At 45.4% G+C, this 20,342-nt stretch overlaps 1 protein-coding gene across 3 annotated transcripts in view; it reads right to left on the reverse strand.

Annotated features, from left to right (window-relative positions):
• Positions 1–20,342, reverse strand: part of DGKH (diacylglycerol kinase eta) — a 749,224-nt gene that overhangs the window by 148,964 nt on the left and 579,918 nt on the right. For 2 of the 3 annotated variants that reach the window (XM_086935028.1, XM_086935027.1), the window contains exons 19-21: positions 16,364–16,474; positions 16,159–16,255; positions 4,655–4,762 (exon numbers count right to left, since the gene is read on the reverse strand). In XM_086935028.1, coding sequence (XP_086791154.1) covers positions 4,655–4,762; positions 16,159–16,255; positions 16,364–16,474 — 316 coding nt within the window. Of the gene's footprint in view, positions 1–4,654; positions 4,763–16,158; positions 16,256–16,363; positions 16,508–20,342 lie in introns of all 3 variants that reach the window. The other variant, XM_086935026.1, reaches the window with a different exon arrangement.

Below are 20,342 nucleotides of genomic sequence, written 5' to 3' on the forward strand. Positions count from 1 at the left end.
TATCTAGCTGCATCTCGGCCCTCAGCTACAGCTTTGCCGAGTTTTGCCCGCACCTCCATGGGGCATTCTGGCAGCAGCTCCGCGAGCGTATCCCACACAGAGTGGGTGTAGCGGCCCAAGAGGCAAGCGGTGTTGCAAGACCGCAGTCCTAAACTCAGGGACGAGAAGACCTTCTTGCCATATTGGTCATACCTCTTGGATTCCCGATCGGGCGGGGCCGACGGGAATGCGGACTGGGAGGTAGAGGCCTGGATCACCAGGCTCTCAGGGGTGGGGTGGGTGGACAGGAACTTGGGGTCGTCCGGACAAGGACGGTGGCGTCTGGCCACGTTCCGATCAACAGGCGCACCTGAAGAGGGCCTGGACCACGTGCCCAACAGAACGTCTGATAAGGCTTTGTTAAACGGCAGCAGAGGCTCCTGTGGGCATGACTGCGGTTTGAAGACCTCAGTGAGGATGTTAGGCCTCACGGCCGCGACGGGGAGCTCAAGGTTTAAGGCCTTGGCAGCCCTCATCAACACCACTGAATAGGCAGCTCCCTCCTCCGATGCCACGGAAGGAGGAGAGAAAAAACCAGTGTTAGGAGAGTCATCTAAACCACTGGCGTCCCCCAAATCACCTGTCCAGTCCATGTCATACTGACACTCACGTGACAGAGGGTCCTCAGGCCCCTCCCAGCCCTCACCGTACTCTACATCATCACCATAGTCGGTGTCAACCATGTAGACCGGCTCCACGGGGTCGACAGGCCCCATCGGCGTCGAGCCCGGCGTCGAGCGACGCCGGTCCGACTCTGCGTCCGGATTCGGTGAGGGTATGGGGACGGCGCCGCCCGGAGCCCCAGTGCCGCCCGAAGCCGGCACCGAGGAACCGGCGTCGCGCGGAGGCGGCGCCGGGGGCAACCCCGATGGAATCGGCGCCGGGTTGGATGGACGTCCATCCGGCGTCGACCCTGAAGGCCCTAGCGGCGCCGGGGTCGGCGCCGGCGGCTGCGCCGGTGTCGGAGCATCCGACGGCGTCGAGGTAGGGTCAGCTGAACCGCTAGGGCCCCCGGACGGGTTCACTGGGCCCGTAGGTGCTGTGGAACCCGACTGAGGAGATAGGGCCCTCATGGCCACGAGGAACGCCTCTATCTCCTCAGGCGTCGCAACTTGCCCAGGGACCTGAGGGTATGGGGCAGGCCGCGCCGGCGACTCTCGCGGAGACGCGGGGTTGGGGTCACCCGAACCCCCGGCCGCATCGCGCGAGCGTCGGGGGGAGTCGGGGGTACGATGACGACGCCCCGACTTCTTGTGTTTCTTACCTGATGAACTCGATGAGTGATGTCGACTTCCGGAGCGCCCGGCGCGGCTCCGCGACCGCTCCCTCGAACGCTCCCTGGACCTTCGGCCGGACCGCGACCGCTCTCGACGCGGGGCCGACACCCGGAGCTCGAGTAGCTTGCGGGACCGCTCCCGCCTAGCCTTGTTAGTCAGAGCCCGGCAATCGACGCAGGAGTCGACGTCGTGGTCGGGGCCCAGGCACCGGAGACAGAGTCGGTGATGGTCCGTGACCGACATCGTGCGGTCACAACCGTCACAGTTTTTGAAACCGGGCATCCTACCAGGCACAAAAGATAGATATAAGTTGAAATAACTTGGTCAAAAGACCGGGTACCGCTCTTCAGATCTGCGTCCACTGGCGCGGAAAAAAGAAGAACTGACGTCAGCGCGCGGAGGCGGCGTCTATATACTCCAGCGACGTCCTCACGGCGCACGACGCCGACGACGGACGCGGAGCCGCAGGAGACGCCTGCAGACGACGCCTACCGACGCGCAAGGGTACTGCTACGCAAAAGTTTCCGGATCCAGACTGACGCCTGGGGATATTCTAAGGTAAGGAATCTAACACTAACGTGTTTCTTTCAGATTCTCCTTTTAAGTAATAATCAACTGGTGCACATTGACGCAGATGTGGGGCACGCACGTAAAGGGCACACATTCCACTGTTCCATTACCCTTCAAGTGTTCATGTTATTCAAAGAGTATGCATAAAGTAATTTTTGGCCTGGATAAGGTGAAAAGCAATCTAATACATCTAAGTGAGGAGCCTGTACTTCAGGTTCAGCACTGTAGTACCCTTTTACCCCCCAATTCCTGGCACGTCCAGACACGACTAGAACTAAATTTGACTACAGCACTTTTTAGGTCGACTCTAGAGCCAGCGTGCATGCGCTGCTCTGCAAGACGTATTGTAGAGCCGTAAGGAATAGAAACTCCGCCCAGTCTCACCCATTTTTGCCATTGGCTTGTGTCAATGTCCGTCTAAAATGCTGGCTTCTGATTTATCAACAGGCTTGTTAGTCCTTCCTTTACCGCCTCCTCTTCACTTGTCACCTCCCAAGGCGACCCTTTACTTCGGTTGTTGCACGATACGTGTTATTTAGACTGTGAGCACTATTTTGTTTAATGAGGTTCTCCTACTGCAGGCACAACATGCTTTGGTGGCTTCTTTACTCTCCCCTCCCTCCCGTTGTTGTGCCTTCTTCCCCCCCCACCCTCCCTCTTGTCCGCGCCTTTTTGCCCTCCCCCCGCCGGCCCTCCTGATGTCCTTGCCTTTATTCCTCCCAGCCCGCCCTCCCTCCTGTGGTCCGTGATGCCAAGGTACACTTGTGATCAAATATTTTTTCATGTGGTTCTCGCCATCTCAGTAGTTCGCTTTTATTTATACGTAACAGGATTCTGCAGCTTTTTCAACTGTTGCATTTTCTTTGAATTTTTGAACGCTTTGTTTTTAAAGTTGAACAGCCAGATTCTCAAACATTACATTGTGGGGGGGGGCGCATTTTTCTGCGCTGGATTTGGTCACTCAGTTGATTAATCAATCCGCCCTTGGATCTTTTTGGCCCCTGGGTCACAGGTTCAATCCTCGTGAGCCCACTCCACCTTTCATCCTTATTAGGTCAATAACATAAGTATCACTGCGTTGTGTGGCAATAACCATTATTTATTTGTTAACAGTCGCCAAAAGACGCCACAATGAGCTGACAAGCTTTGAGCTTTTATGTCAACGAGAGAGTAAATGACAGCCACTTTTAGCTACAAATATTCCCACATATCGATGGCCGGGACTCTAATCCAGGTATAATGTTACAGCAGGTTAGAGCAGGGTGCAACAGAAGTTGTGACGCAATGCAATACATATCTCTGGGCCTGGTGTATCAAAGGTTTTTCTATTCAATGTCAATGATGGAAAAAGCTTTGCTACAAAAAGCCTCAGTGCAGTACTGCAAAATGTACTTTAGTGTGCTCACTGCCATATGACTTTCAATGTTTCGAGGGGCTATTAAGCACTATATGAATTCTATTCCAGTACGGCTGTCACTTTGAGGCGAGAAGGTCCACTCCGCCATTAATTTGGGTCAGGGATAGGCCCCTTGGAGGCATGCCTCATACCGTTGCCAAACTTGCATACTGAACAGTTTCAAATGGTTTTTACTGCAGAAATTTGCAAAGTCTTGTTTTGTATACACATTGGCTTTATATGCTCTCCCCGCACTAGGCAAGGTCGTGGACTAGATGTCCCCCTCCATCTACAAGGCAGCACGAAAGTGATATTGCCTGAACCAGTCAGCCTTCAGACCACCAGGGGAAAAAGACCTGGTCTCTGAGTCCACCCAGCGTTGTTCACACAAGCAAGCATGAGCAGGGGTACTTTAAAGCATGGCCAGTTACTAGACTGTTTTGGTATTACTTAAAGTGGTAGAGCCACCGTAGCGCTATGCTCCCATCCATGACAATGGTTGTGATTTTACACTGAACCTTTAATGGAATTTTCTGTTTTCGGTCATAGAGGTAACAGACAGTATTTGCTGAAGTCTGCAAAGGAACTACCCACACATACTTCAAACAAACCCAAAACAATACAACACAACCACAACAAAAAGCATATTGCAACTCAATGTCCTTCGTAAATGCTGGCTTCTGATTCGTTAATAGGCTTGTTAGTCCCTCCTTAGTACCGCCTTGTCTTCATTTGTAACCTCCCATGAGGACTGGCCCTTTTACTTCTGTTGTTACACGGTGAGTCTTTTTTAGTCTGTAAGCACTATTTTCTTTAAATAGTTTTTCCTACTACAGGCACGGCATGCTTCCCTGCAACATTCAGTGTGTCATGCGAGCTTTCACTTTTTAAGCGGCTGGGGAAAATGGCAGCCCCTTCTTTGAATAGTTTTCGCATTTACAAGAGCCTAAGATTGGCATTGTAAATGACAATGCTTTTATTTGTGTTAATTATCAATTAAAACATATAAATAAAAGGCATTGTCATTTACAATGCTAATTGCTTAAACTCTCAAAAATGCGAGACCGATTGCTTTGCAAATGCTTGTTCTCCTAAGGTTGAGGAACGTGTTCAAGCACAGTCCCACATAAGTGTTCTCTGAGGAAGTAAAGGGAGATTGGAACTTAGATCGTTTGGCTAATAAGGCAAAGCACCAAACAAGAAAAAAGCCAGCTGCTACAAAGTTGCGGTGGAAATTACGTTACAGAAGATGCATTACTACACGTTTTTGCTGACACACTGTAAACGTGTCAATCCATGCGCTAGTGAAAACCCAACACCACAGTTATGTGCATTTTTTAAAATATATTTGACCAGGAGCTGCTGTACTTACGTCATCTTCTTTAGTTCCACCCCAGAAATTGGTCCCTCCAGCGTAGCTTGGAATATTTAATACAGCTATTCCCTGAAGGCTGGGCAGAGGAATGTACTGGCCATCACACTGTAGCACATAAGAATGAAAGTAGGAAATTAAGAATCATAAAATGGCATTTGAAGACAGTGAGGAGATGTACTAAGAAATAATGAAGGCATACAGAAGCACAATGCTCGATGAACAGGGTTCTAAGGCACTGACAGCAGATAGCACCATTGCTGTAAACAGTAGTATCATTTGAACCTTCAGAGGTTGTATGTAATAAAAGAGAAGGCAAAAAAGAAGCTGTGGCTGAGGTGTACTAAAAGTACAAAACCGTTAAGGTAAATATTTAAAAAATGTACCACTACATTTGTAAATTGTACATAGATGTACACCACCATTTAGCCTAACTGCTACTCCCTTGATAACACAATACCTTTTTTCCCCTCAAAATATTATATGACATTTCATTTGGGGCACTGCCCCGTGTGCCGTTCTTCTCATATAACTTTTTCTTATACCATCACTTGAACCTTTCATGGTACTATCACTAAACAAACTTTATCCTAATCTTAACACCAACCCTAACCCAACACCCTTGCCACAATCTTCGAGTCTAATCCTAAATCTGCCTCTAAAGTTAATCCTACACATTCCTTAACGTGTACCCTATATTTATATCATCCCTAACCCTATATATTACTCTTAACTGAACCCCATAAACAGAATCTAAACCTAAACTTAACCCTATCCCTAATCTGTGCAAGTCTTCAACAGTGTATATTTTTGTAGTAAACATAATTACTTTCCTACATTTTTAACTACACTCATTTTAAATAATACCCCTTCCAATCACTGTAAATTACTCCAAACACAGAGAACTGATGACCTAGAACATATTCTATGGTCAAAGACTAGGTGTTGAAAGAGGACTTGATAAATAGATTTAAAAAACAGAGCCAGACTAGACTTGTCAACAATGTGTCCCAGATGGAACTGGGCTTCACAAACATTGGACCAGGCATGATGAAATGGGTTATAAGGAATTTATACTAATTATTAATGAGTTCACATGGCCTGAAGAATATTACAGGAACAGTATTCAACTTGGAGAAATTTTAAATGTAGAAGTAAATAATATCACTAGCGCATTTGTAAACTTCCGGCACCAGCAGAACACATAACTCCTTATGTAAAACAGTTGCAACAGAGACTATTTCACAACGCTTTGGCACACAAGCATCAAGCCATAGCTCACACTAAAAACATCAATGTTTTTCATTGAGATTGCAGAGCTAGTAATTGGTACAAAACCTACCAGGTTGTGGTACCAAAAATCTACCGGGCTATTTACATTTGGTGGGCGAGTGACCACGGTCATTTTACAGCAGAGTCATCAGGTTCCCTCTGCCCAGCCCAAGACAGTTCAAGAACACTCTAGTAGGAATGTCACAGAGTATTTAATTACATAATGCATCCGAAACTCTGGGCCATACAGTCAGGAAATGGAAGATGCAGAATAGCACATCAGGAAAAGGTGAGAAATCGCAGAATAACTATTAAGATCACATTTAGAACTTTTAAAAAACAAAGCTCAAATCCAGACGAATGGTATGAACAAAGATATAGAACCCACCCAAGTCCAACATGAGTCTTCAGGATGAGAAAAAGGTTTTGGCTACTCAAACTCAATAACCTATATGGCATTTTGTGTTGGTGTGAGCAATCACATTTATTGGCTTTACACCAAAGCCATTACTTTCCCTCAGCCCAATCTTTCTGCTAAGGAGATGCCACCTCATAGGCAGAGGTCATGTGCCATAGCTTAATAAATACTTGACAGACCACTAACCTGACTGGATTGCCCATAAAGACTCCAGCCTTCCAGACTGCCTCTAATTATTTCTTTTTATGGTCTGGTGCAGAGCACAGCCATTGTAAAGGTGGGTTTCCCACTGGACAAAAGTAAGACATGCTGCTTGGAGTTTGCATGCATAGAGGAAATGTTACTGCAGGTTTCTGCTGGACATAGGCCTCAGCTGACTTGAGGGGAGAGAGAAAACAATAGTTTGCTGGCCAACAGTAGGGGTTCCTTATCTTGGGCTCTTCAAAGGCACATCTCAGTCACAAGGTTCTAGTTTGATGCATCTCTTGGACCACGGAGGGGCAGGAAGCTTGCTGGATGCGAGCCCATAAGAAACTCAGATGCATTATGGCTGGGGCTTACACTACTGCTCTATCATCTGGTTGCTAGACAAGGTAGATGCATTGCATCTGTTACCTAATTACTCTGATTGTGCTATATATTCTATATCAGTATGCTCATCATCCATTTGGAGTGATTGTCTGGTCTTTAAACATTATGTATGCTTAGGTAAACCAAACAGCAGTCTGAGAAGAGGGAGCTTTTATTGGCTCTTATAGGTAGGGGCAGGGGTGGTTGCATTTTCTTTTGCTAGATGGGCAGTACAATACCTGGAGCAAAGTAAAAATGATTTACTTACCAGTAATGAAAGCATTTCATTTAATGACCATGCACGCAATACTTTAATGGAATTAAAAATCCATTTGCAATGTACCAAGAGCATTCAAAAAGAAAAATGTACAATCATTCAGGAAAGTAAAACAAAACACACATGAACACATTTTTAAATTGGATTAGCACCTATTCATTAAATAGAACACATTGAAATAAAATACATCTAAGCTCTCAGCAAATATTACAGTGTATATCAGATGTGTTTGTCCAATATGTTTTACTCTTCAAATAAATGCAACCCCAGGCAGTTCTAGTTCCTGCTGTCCACATCCTGCTAATTGGGTGGCTGAGCTACTGAAGTGGCTGCCTTCGCAATAGAAGACAACACAGTTTTGAGATTGGCTGGCAGTCGGCCAGGTTTTGGTCTGCAGTCAGCTGTAATCAGAAAGGATTTCAAAGATAAAGCCTCAAGAAAGTACTTTTCGGAGACTTGCATGATCTCTCATTAGTTTTACTGGGAGAAATCGCTCATTTGTCCAGAGGGTTGAAGAGTGTCAAGATTAATGCAATGCTGATGAATTACCTGCAGCGCCAGAGCTACAGCAAACAGTCCTCTTGGGATTGGATTATTGGGAAACATGTCACACTGCAAATGTGGATGTCGGGCAGATGCAGTATCATAACCTGTTAGGCAACATTCTACACCCTAGGCAACTTTGATTTATAAACACCTTTAATTGTTTTTCATCTGCAAATTCTAATTCCTTACTGATGTCTTGAAGGGCACAAAATTCACATGCGTGGTAGTAGTAAAACGATGAGCGTAAAAGCAAATGAACCAGCATGACCCTGCTACGTATCAGAATCCTATGCCACCCCAAGATGTCGCCATGCTGCTGCGATACAATATGAAGGGTGCACTGGTTGAATGTTTCAAAAGGAGCCCAAGATCATATTTATATAGAGAGGTACATGAAGGACCACAGTGCTATGACTGGGTACCATGAAATTTGTGTCCTTCATGTATAGCGGTGTTCTCTGCAACAATAAAGGGCTGAGCCAGTCTCAGTAGAGGAGGGCCTTGCAGCATACTGTATTTGTTGACTGCCTCCAACCGCATTAAAGCAAGCTCAGGTATAGGCTCACCGGGGTCAGGGTGAGGGGTTCTTTTAGTGCTGCTCTGGTCCCTGTAGCCCCCAACTTCAGCTATAAGGTCAACTGGAGTGTGTGTGATAGAAAGTTTTGTGGAATCAGGGACAGAAAGGACTTGGCTGGGGCCATTCCGGACTGTGAATGGATTATTTTTTAGTGCCAACGAGTAAGTCACCTTCCCTGTAGGAATTTTCTCTTTGTAGCAAAAGTATATTCATTTCATTTCTTGTGTGTCATTGGTAATTTTCCATTGTAGCACCATTGACGTACATACGTTCTTTTTGGAATTCGAACATTGTTTAGCTGTTTTTCTCACAAACAACTATAAAGTAACCCAGGAGTATGTTAACATGAGACTCCAAACTCTACAAACAGTAAACATGTATAGATGTACTTAATACTGTGTTTCCGCAAGGACTGAACCAGCATCAGTGTATGCAAGCCATTTTTGTGTGCATAAAAACAGTATGTAGCAGAACTTATTTGTTTAATGAAAATACCATAAAACTATTTTTCAATAGATTGTGAATGCTTTTAAAGCTCAATTGATAGCTGATGAACTGACCTCCGCTCTTTTCCTTAAGCTGGAAACCCTCTGACCAAAAGTGACAATTTAATGCTGCTTGCTTTTCAAAGGAGAATGCAGAGCTAAGCGTTTATTGCCCTGGGTATCTAGAGTGCCAGGTTAAGTCTTGGACACCATTGCTTAGGAATAGTATATTCACAGCTTCTAAAGAAGGATACATTTGCCTGGACTTAAGAGTTTAACTTTTAAAGGTCATAGAAAGCCAGTAATTGGCACATCCCTCTTGAGACAGGACGTTAACCCTGAACTCTAACTAAACGTAGCAAACGATTATGAAGCCATATAGAGATCAATGGGAGACTGGATAGCGGATTAATTTTTTCATTTTAAAAGGATTTTTTTTAATGACTAGCTTGAAATTATAAGTTTGGCACCTCTATGTTGCCTTCCTCAAATAGGAATGTGTCAATAAAGAACTTGGGCCAACAGTGTATATATTTTAATTTATTTGATTTATTATAAAGGACATACAAGGCACACATCCTCAGAGCGCTTCACACCGTACAAGTTCACCAACAGGCCTCATCATGTCAGACAAAACATCCAAAGTCTGAGTACAAAACAATAATTCACAATAAAATAAGCGGATACGCGTAGCGGGCGCGCCACCGGCGTGCCAAAAGCAAGCCCATCTGCGCCAGACATGCTGCTAATTTTGGGAAATCTCATCTTACCTATTCCCAGAAGGAATTGTTAGCAGCTAGAGCATTGTCCAGGAGTTTTCTAGCCCGTAGGCTAGAGGATTTAGAGGGTCCCTTCAGCTGCAAACAGTGTGGGTTTACATCTATTGTTCGAGGAGACGTGCAGGACTGCCCTCCTTCCCCAGGCAAAAGTCTGATAATCTTTCACCTGAACTGCCGCTCATTGGTCAAACATTGCGCTGATGTTTATGACCTCCTGGAAACCGAAGCGCCGGATACCCTGTTCTTAACTGAGACCTGGCTCTCGGAAGACTCAGTAGCGATCCCAGGGCTGGCACTTCAGGAGGGTTACGTCATTCACACTCTTAATAGAGACACAAAAGGTGGTGGCATTGCGGCTATTGTGAAAACCGGCTACTCCTGCTCCTTCATTAAACAGCACATTGTAGGCTGTGAATGTGCCTGTTTTAAAATCACCTTTAATCCCAACTACACTATGACTGGGTTACTGATATATCGCCCACTGGGACCATCCAAAGCCTTTAGGGAAGCATTCATTGATACTGTCTGCACCTTGGCGGCCAATTCTTCTAATTTTACGATCCTGGGAGATTTGAATCTTCATTTTGATAGCCACTCTGATGTGGTGAACTTGATGGCGGACTAAAAGGCCTGTCAGCTGGACCTGCGGGTTCCTGGTCCCACTCATTCAGCCGGTCACCTGCTGGATCCGGTCGTTACCAACATTCCTTCACTTACGGCTCAACCACCGGTACCTATGGCCTGGTCGGACCATTTTTTGGTCCCTCAGTTAATTCAGGGCATAGTTCCTAAACGTAAATTAGACAACTCCCACTCTGTGAAACGCCCTTGGCATACGCTAAATTGGGATCAATTTAAAAGTCCTCTTTCGAACTCCGTTCCGGTGTTGCCGACGGATTCTGACAAGGCTTATTTAGCCTTTTCAGATTGGATCAATCAGCCGCTGGATAAGCTGATTCCAGCTAAGTGGTCCCCCAATCGTATGTCCAAATCAAATCCATGGTACAACGAAAAGCTAGCATTGTTGCGAAAAATTTGCAAAAAATGTGAAAGATCCTGGAGGAAGCACCTCGCTGCCGCGCACGGCACCTTCGTGGAAACGCCAATACTTGGCGGGAGATTCAACTCCAAATTGAAATATTCAAGGAATTTTTTGTGTGATATTCCCATTATGATGTATACTAGAGAATTTGACAGAATGTCTCTAAGAAACTGAATTTAGCCTTGAGAAAGCCCTGGCGCAACTCGCCATAGAGGGCGAAACACGTGTCGGCTGTCAATGTTCAATCTTGCATCAATAAAATTCTGTATCTTTTCTAAAATTGGATCGACCCTATTTTTTGAGTGGAAATTTGAATCAATGATTACAGGATTCAACCTCAAAAGACTACGCACATAAACCTGGAAAACATACTCTCCTTTCCTAAAACTGTTAATTTCTTAAAACTCTAAAAGGTCCAGAGTTTTTGAGTATGTTTCCTTCGTCCTCATAAAAACTTCTGTGAAAACAGATATAGTTCTGGAATCCTTGGACCTTCCACGCTCAGCTGTTATGAACCCCATATTGAACGCGTGGCTTCTTATGCCCTAAAAATTAGTAATAGTACTAATCCAGCGAAGAGTATTTTCTCTATTTTGTCAGATCTAAAAAATCAGAAGGAGACGGCTGGCCCACTGAACTCCTCGAGTCAGCAATGTGAGGAACTTGCCTTATTCTTCTCAAAAAAGATAGAATACATCTATAAAGGCTTTCCCATGATTGTTCTGGACTGCCCTGAAGCACTTAGCAATGGTACGTTGAACACCTTAGAGGTTTCCCTCAGACTGAACAGGACCGGTTACTCGCTCTCTGTGCAAAAATTAAATCAGGATCACCGGCTGATTCTTTGAAACCTGACCAATTTAGGAAAATCTTACCTACCATCTCTCCCCTTCTTGATCAAGTCATCAACAAATCGCTCAGTTCAGCGATTGTACCTACAGCATGGAAACAAGCTAGAGTACTGCCATTGCTTAAAAACCTTCTCTGGATGCCAAAGAAACTGAGAATTTCAGGCCAATCTCACTGCTCTCTTGGACAGCAAAAATCGTGGAAACATACATCAATTCCATTCTTTCAGAGCACTTGAACAGCAATAATACACTCGAACCCTCGCAAAACGGTTTTCCTGCCGGCCATGGCACAGAGTCAGCGCTTCTGGAGGTACAAGAACATCTCTGGGCAGCGCTGGACGCAGTACAGACATCGGCACTGTCCTTTTGGATCTCAGTGCCGTGTTCGATACTGTGTCCCATGTCATTTTGTTGCGCCGGTTAAAAGAGGCGGGCATCGGTGGCCTTGCTTTGAAGTGGCTAGCGTCATTTCTCTCTGACAGGACCTATTAGGTGATTGCCCCCCCCCGTTTTTTTCATCTATTTCCCATCAAGAATGGAGTACCACAGGGTTCCTCTCTGAGCCCTCTGCTCTTTAATTTGTACGTACAACCTTTGGCTGTCTTTGCCAAGAGCAGAGGACTGACGGAGGTTTCCTACACCGACAACACGCAGCTGGTGGTGGCACTATTGAGCAACTCCAAGGACTACAACGCTAAGTTTCAAGTTGATCTTGCGGCAGATGCCGGTTGGATGACAGCTAATTGCCTCAAGCTGAACGCTAGGAAGTCGGAGGTGTTGCCGGTGGGAAGGGACCACGGGTTGTGGACTGAGCATTGGTGGCCCAGGAACTTAGGCGCCCCTCCCCCTCCTAAACAGGTGGTAAAGAACTTGGGGGTATGGATGGACTCCTCGTTCAGTTTCCAGACACAAACGAAGAAGGTATCGTGCACCTGCTTCAGTCTACTACGCGGGGTTAAACCCATTCCAGGCTTCCTTATCGCCAGACCAGACAGCTCATTATTCAAGCATTAATTATATCCATTCTTGACTATGTGAACTCCCTGTACTTGGGGGCAAGCAAGGCAGAAATACAAAGTTTACAGAGAGTTCAGAATGTCGCAGTCAGAGCTCTTTTGGGCTTGCGTAGAGTCTGTTCGGTGTCCGGCACTATTCGCCGCCTTCATTGGTTGCCCGTAGCTCAACGGATCGAGTTTAAGGCCCTCTGTATAGCCTTTAAAATTCTGAAGCTCGGATCCCCCAGCGCCATGACAAATCTGCTTTCTTTTTATGTTCCTTCATGTCAGCTACGCTCCATGGGCCAACATTTGCTGGTGGTCCCTCGAGTCAGGAAAAAATTGGCCAGAGGTCGTTCTTTCCGCTATAGAGCAGCGATTCTTTGGAACTCTCTGCCCCTCCGTATTCGTGGCCTCAACAATCTCACTGATTTTAGGAAAGCTATTAAAAATTTTCTTTTTCCTACTGTGCAGGCTGCTGTCCGTGGCAACGCTACAGTTTCTGCTGTTAGCGCCGGGACGCCCCTTGGCTGGGGCAGCTGTCACGCTCTATAAATTCTTTAAATAGAAATAGAATAAAATAACAAAATATATGTAGAAAAAATTATAGTCAACAAAAAAAGGAGATCAGCGACTGCATAGGACCTATGCAATATAGCACTTAAAACAGTTCACAGGAACTCAAACAAGAGATTAGGTAGCTCGATGGAGGAAGGAAGGAAAAACTAGTTAGGATGGATTTGCTTTAGATCACGGGTACTCATAGTACGGCCGCTGGCCGCCAGCGGCCCGGGAAGCCTTCCTTGGCGGCCCGCGGATCTTGCAGACATTTTACTTTTTTTTTTTTTTACAAAACACAGGTACAGAGTGTCAGCAAACACTGCCACAGCAGTGCAGACTTCGAGACACTCTGCTCTATGGGGGCCGGGCGATTCACAACAAAGCCTCATTAACAAGTAAATGGTCTTTTAACGATCTGTGAAGTACTCGGGTGGGGCTGTGTGTGTGTCCGGGAAGCTGGGGTGAGGTGACAGATGGTAACAGCCAGAGGGAGACAGATAGAGGGAGGGAGACAGACAGACAGAGGGAGGGATGGAGACAGACAGACAGAGGGAGGGAGGGAGACAGACAGACAGACAGAGGGAGGGAGGGAGGGAGACAGACAGACAGAGGGAGGGAGGGAGGGAGACAGACAGACAGAGGGAGGGAGACAGACAGACAGAGGGAGGGAGACAGACAGACAGAGGGAGGGAGACAGACAGACAGAGGGAGGGAGACAGACAGACAGAGGGAGACAGACAGACAGAGGGAGGGAGGGAGACAGACAGAGAGGGAGACAGACAGACAGAGAGAGGGAGACAGACAGAGAGAGGGAGACAGAGGGAGACAGACAGAGGGAGGGAGACAGACAGAGGGAGGGAGACAGACAGAGGGAGGGAGACAGAGACAGAGGGAGGGAGACAGAGGGAGGGAGACAGAGGGAGGGAGACAGAGGGAGGGAGACAGAGGGAGGGAGAGGGAGGGAGAGGGAGGGAGACAGAGGGAGGGAGGGAGACAGAGGGAGGGAGACAGATGGAGAGGGAAACAGAGGGAGACACAGAGAGGGAGAAAGAGAGAGACAGAGACTAAGAGAGAGGGAGACAGAGAGAGGGAGACAGAGGGAGACAGAGAGTAAAGGAGACAGAGAGAGAGGGAGACAGAGAGAGAGGGAGACAGAGAGAGAGAGAAAAAGAGAGGGAAACAGAGGGGGAGAGAGGGAGGGAGACAGAGGGGGAGAGAGAGGGAGGGAGACAGAGGGAGAGAGACAGAGAGAGAGAGACACGGTGAGCGAGAGAGAGAGAGAGAGCTAGCGAGAGCGAGGGAGAGATCGAGAGAGAGAGGGAAGGAGAGATTGAGAGAGAGAGGGAGGGGGATAGAGAGAGAGAGAGAGAGCTAAAGAGAGAGACAAAGATGTGAGTATGCTGGGTCTGGTGGCACAGTGGACCAAGGCGTCCACTGCAGGGGCCTGTGTTCAACCTCATGGTCAATGTCTTTTTTTTTTTGCTCTAGCCCCGCCCCCACTAATGACTCCGCCCCCACCAGTGTGGCCCTCACCCACAAACCACACTGTAAATTTGGCCCCGAGAGAAAGTTTGTGAGTACTCATGCTTTAGGTCTTCTTAACGCTTTCGATGCTGATGACGAGCTGAGCTCGTCATCACCCACGGGGGTCGTGTGCTGATGACGAGCTGAGCTCGTCATGACACCAGCAAAATGGCAATTTGCCGCACAGCGCAAAAATCACCGCAGCAGCGATGCGGTTAATGCATGTCAGGTAGATTGGTAGTAGTGGGGAAAGCAGACAGGACAATGTTTCTGCCTTTGAGTGCACAACCAAGGAAAGACAGGCTCAGGGTACCTTTTTAATGAGAAAAGGGATTTCAAGTAATAGAGTGATGCAACTGCAACTGAACAGGAACCTCCTGAGATCTTCGGCTTCTTGGCCACGCAGTGAGTGGTCACAGTGCAAGAGCAATACCAAAGCACAGAAGTTTATAAGTAGATCTGTTGTCAATTGGGTGAAAGACATGAGTAACGTGATCAAAGAGGTCCATCCCCAATATCAGAAAGACTGTTGCATTGAAGGTGGCTTTGTGAGGGGGGAGATACATAGAGATGATGGAACGCCATTCAAGAACAGGGGCACAGGAACTGGATTAGAAGGGGAGCTGTCAATTTAGTCTAGATATGGTTTAGAACAAAGTACATTCCCCCACAATGCCTACGCTGCCTTTTAATAAACGAAAAAAAAATTAAGCTTGCTGGTATCAATCTGATTGATAGGTCAAGTAGAAACAGCAAGAGCAAGCATGATTCAAAATGGACAGAGCGGCATCAATGATGTGTAGAGCTGCAGTTTCAGTACTACCAGCTTTACAATCAGACATCATACCATTATGGAGATTGTTTTTGTTGACTGATCACAAAGCTTTCAAGGATTTTTAGTAAGGAATGGTCGACAAGAGAATAGGAAGGTGTTATAAAGTTTGCCCCAGCCTATAGCAGGTTTTGTGACGTTGAGAGATTGCTTGTGAAAGATTAGTATGGTTAGACACATTTGGGACAAGATGTGATGGTAATTATTAGCCTCAAATATGTCTACTAGATGAACTCAGCAAGAATTTAAATATTATTCTTGCTGTGCAGTAGTAGTTACATGGTCCCACTTATTTATAGAAGTCTGTTTCATTGCTCACACTTTATTACTGACACAGCATTTAATGCCAATGGCTGGAGTGCCCCTGATGAGGTAGTCTTTTGAGTTTGCAGCATTGTTTAATCCTGCTGGTTCTTGACAGAGCCAGCAGCATGCAGGTCTTCCACAATGATTTTCTTTATTTTATCATAGTAGAATATGCCACTACATGACAAACGGATACTTGCATAGACTAAAAAGGATACAGTGGGTATTTAAAATTGTTAAAAAATATTTATTTGCCCTGGGACACAGCCTCCACACATTCACAATACTGCTGTGTCCAAACTGTTGAACTTTGTAATTTATTGCAATAAAAACTCAAAAACAGTAGCACTTGTTTAACAAACACCTCCCACAGAAGGCTCTGAGCATCAACGATACAGAAAGAGAAGCTTTAAATTATAGGATGTGAGATCAGATACATTTAAAATAGATTATAAAAATGCCACCGTACCTCAAGCTGGACTTTTTGTTCTAGGTTTTTATATGTTCTCTGCAATAGCTCTTTGGTTCCAAGAACTCCATACCACATCATATTCTTCGTTCGACTTCTGAAAATAAACCACATCTAATCACTCAATGTAGAAAGCAGCAATACAAATAAAATACACTGGAAATCCTTAAATGAAAGAATTCCATTTACAGGATCACAAGCCTACCTGCATTTTTCAGGATGCTCCTCTCGCTTATTATTAAATTCTAATGATATTTTTGCATCTAATCCAATTCCAAAGTAGTTGTTCATGACACACTTCTCTGAATAGCCTTCTCTGTGTGAAGACAAACATATCCATATATCACTTCTGTAAAGACATATATGATACGGCTCTTGAATATTTCTAAAGACTGTTGTAAAAGTATTCCAACACTACAATACGTATATTCTGCATGTATAAACAGCACATACATTGACTTTTATTTACAACTGCAGTATCCATTTATTCACTAGGCATGTGAGCCCAGGCTACCAACTTCCAAAACACTTCTGTCTAGGTCAGTAGAAGTTCAAACTGTATGTATCACCAGCATAATCTCATCGTTAGTGCAAACATAGGGTGTCATTTACAAGACCTTTGCTTTTGTGAATTATACTTACAACCACAAAAAGGTGGATTATTGTTTAAGTAACCAAATCCCAAATTACATAACCAACATTTGATGAATTTGGCACTCCTTAAAACCACTTACAACTGCAAAACAACTAAAGTTATGGATGTTTGCAATAGTAGTGGTTGGGTGGAGACAACCTTTTGGAATGAGGCAAATACACCGGTTGACGGAACACTGTGGCTCTTCACAAACACTGCCAACAGTTTGAAAGCATTTAACAAGGAAAATTGAGTGTAAAAGTTTCTCAACTAAACCCATATTGTCAGGTGGCATGGAACATTTCGCCACATGGAAAATATATTTTTCATGGGGAGGAAAGAAAACAATGAAGCAAATTAAGAGAACCTATAAATTGCTTGCCACAACTAATTCCATTTGCACGGTTACCACACCATGGAGACAGCTTAATGTTGTGGAAAATGCATTGACCTAAGTCTTCACTGAGTACCAGAGGAGCCATGTTGCTGAGGATACAAATGTTAAAGAACATTATAAGTTGCATGGGTTGCATAGTTTCCACTATACAGGATGTAACCACAAATGTAAAGAAAAAAACTGTTTATTTCTACTGATTCTTTGGTGGCAATATATGTGATTCTGCTTGAACAGCCATAACAGCTGATGCTATTTTCTATATGCATTCACAAATCTATTCTGCAGAGTCAAAGTATACAACTGTGGCTTTGAGAAAACTCTGCTGAGGTGCTAATCATATTGATGTTATAAACATATATAATCTGCTTTCAGAAAGAAAACGTTAATGCAAACTGATGCCTCACAATTGGAGCTAATCAGCCAAAAGAGCATACTAAGTTTTCAGAGGCCTCCTTGACAGCAAGAGCACAGCAAATGGTAAATTGTGAAATGGCTGACCAACTCCGTAAAGTTGTCTGCTGTAGGCTCTAATTTCACTGGCACATCACTGTGATGAAAGTTCAGACACTCGAAAAAGAAAGTACACATATAAATGGTAAAAGGATTGCCTTCTGATATAGTAAGATTGAAATCGGAGTATCATAGCATTTATAGTCCGAGACAAAGGACACACAACACTAATGAATAATCAGTCAAAATGCAAAATCATTTTGGGAACCCTCTGGGCCCCGAACCTTTCCAATAATCTTAAATATCACTGTATTCACCAGAGGATATGCTAAGAATTCTAGTGGACAGCTGGTAAGCAAGTAATGAGAAGAGAACGTTCTGATGTATTGAGCCAGCAATGACTTGCCTCATATTTCGTCTTCTGACATGCTTAATAATTTTGTAACATTGTTAATTAAATATGAATATTAACTTCATGGTCCCCAATGTTCTCTTCTGACAGCCCTGAGACAACTAATTAGAGTAAAGAAAGATTAGGACTATGGAGCCTAGATGTTCACCAAAGCCTAGATAATTGTTTTGTGAGCTACATAGAATGGAAAAGAAAGACATATTCCCCCAAAAAGAAACGTACTTATGGCATGTGCTCTCATGCAGGTTTTGAAAATTAAATTCAACAACAAAAAAAGCAACTCCAATATCTTAATATGACTTTGTCGTCCTATATGTTTAATTAATTACCATTACTGCAAAGAACTAACAGAACTATAATAATGGTATGTTGGAACGCAGTATTTGTCTGCATTAAATAGGATCACTGTAGAGAATCAAAAAGACTAAAATGATGTTTTGGTTCTATAAGGATGTTAGAACTGGGGGTCTCTAGTTGGCAGAGGTAGCTACCACTGAATAAATAGGGACCCTTGCTTCTAGTCAAGGTAAGGAGGAAACACTCTTGGATAACCCCTGCTCACCCCCTTGGTAGCTTGGCACGAGCAGTCAAGGCTTATCAAAAGCAATGTGTAAAGTATTTGTACCAAAACTCACAGTAACACAGTGAAAACACCACAAACTGACTCCACAATAGTTTAGAAAAATAAAGATATTTAATCTAAACTACACAAGACCAAAACAACAAAAGTCCAACATACACAGTTCAAGAATATGGTTGCAAAAGAGTTCTTAATGTTAGCGTTGAAATAATCCACAGTTGCGTGAAAAGTTCACAGTTGCGTCACGTTTAGCCACAGTACCTTTGTTAGCGATAAAAAGTTCCAAGCACAGAAGCTGGAGCGGTGGAAAATAAGCGATGCGTTGCTCCTGAGACCCTGGGGAGGCGTTAGCGACAGCCCCGCTGCAGCAGCGGACGTGTTACGATGAATCCGGTCTGTATGGGGAGGAAGGCGATGATTTGTATGGATTCCGGTGCGTAGGTTCCGTAGGAAGTTTTCTCCTGCAAAGGCACGATGCAATGATTCTCAGGGGCTGCAACGATCCCCGGGGCGACGATGCGCGGTCCAGCGGCAATCTTCCTCTCGCAGCTCCTCTATGCGATGACTCTGCGACGATTCTCGCATGGACGTGATGCAGTGATCTCACCCAGCATCGACAGGCTCTGCGACTATGTTCGCAGCGGTGGAAATCTTCCCCTAACTAAGGGTGCGACGTCTTCAGGCAGCGGCGACAGGCGCTGCGACGATCTCGGTCTTCGTAGCAGCGGGAATTTTCTCGCTCTGCCGGGTATGCGACAAAACTTGCAGAAAGTTCTTTAAAAGCATGATTTTCCAGCTCCCCAACACAGGTACAACTTCCAGAGGCACCACAACTGGCCCAAATACTCTAGGAAGGACAGAGCTCTATCAGCAGAGCTCAGGGAAGCTGGGGGTGAAGTCCTTTTGTTCCTGGGACTTCAAAACAAGGAGCCAGCTCTTCTCAGGCCCTTGGAGATCCCTTCAAGCAAGGGGACACAGCACAAAGCAAAGCCCTTCCCCTCTCCTTGGCAGCAAAGCAACTGCAGGTCAGTCCAGCATCACACAGCAGGACAGTCTTCCTTCTTCAGTCTTCCAGCTTTCTCCTTGGCAGGGGTTCCTTCTTGATTCCAGGATGATCTAATTTTCTGTAGTCCGGGGTCCTGAAAGTCTTTGTTCCCTTTGTGCAGGAGGGCTCTGAGCCCGGTCTGAACCAGTTCTGGGTTTTCCTTGAGCACTTTGTTTTCCTGGCCACTCCTTTCCTTTCAGATAGAGGGGCAGGGTCGTCAGACGCCCAGCAGGAGGTGGAGCCAGCATTGTGGAGGGTAAGCACAGCCCTGGAGCACTTTGATGACATGATTCCTTCTCTCCTTTCACAGTGCAGGGCAGAGACCTCAGACGCACCACAGGGGGTGGAGCCAGCACTGTGGGGGGCAGGCACAGTCCCATTCAGGCCCAGGTGCTATCCCCTCCCACCACTCAAGATGCAGATGCAGTCATTCAGCCTAGGGCTGACTCAGCCAGCCCCCTGGGGCTCCCCAGTCCCTGTCACTCTCCAACCAGACAGTCAATTCAAAAACAGGCCAACGCAAACAGAAAGGTCAGACAAGAGAACAGCTACTTTCTAAAAGTGCTGATCTCAAACACAGGATTTAAAACCACCTTTTCTTAAAAGATGTGTTATTAAATTCTGAGTTCAGGGATACTAGACTTGTATGTCCTATCTTGCTCCTAT

This window comes from Lissotriton vulgaris, chromosome 8 (genome assembly GCF_964263255.1).
Source record: "Lissotriton vulgaris chromosome 8, aLisVul1.2, whole genome shotgun sequence".
Taxonomy (NCBI): domain Eukaryota; kingdom Metazoa; phylum Chordata; class Amphibia; order Caudata; family Salamandridae; genus Lissotriton; species Lissotriton vulgaris.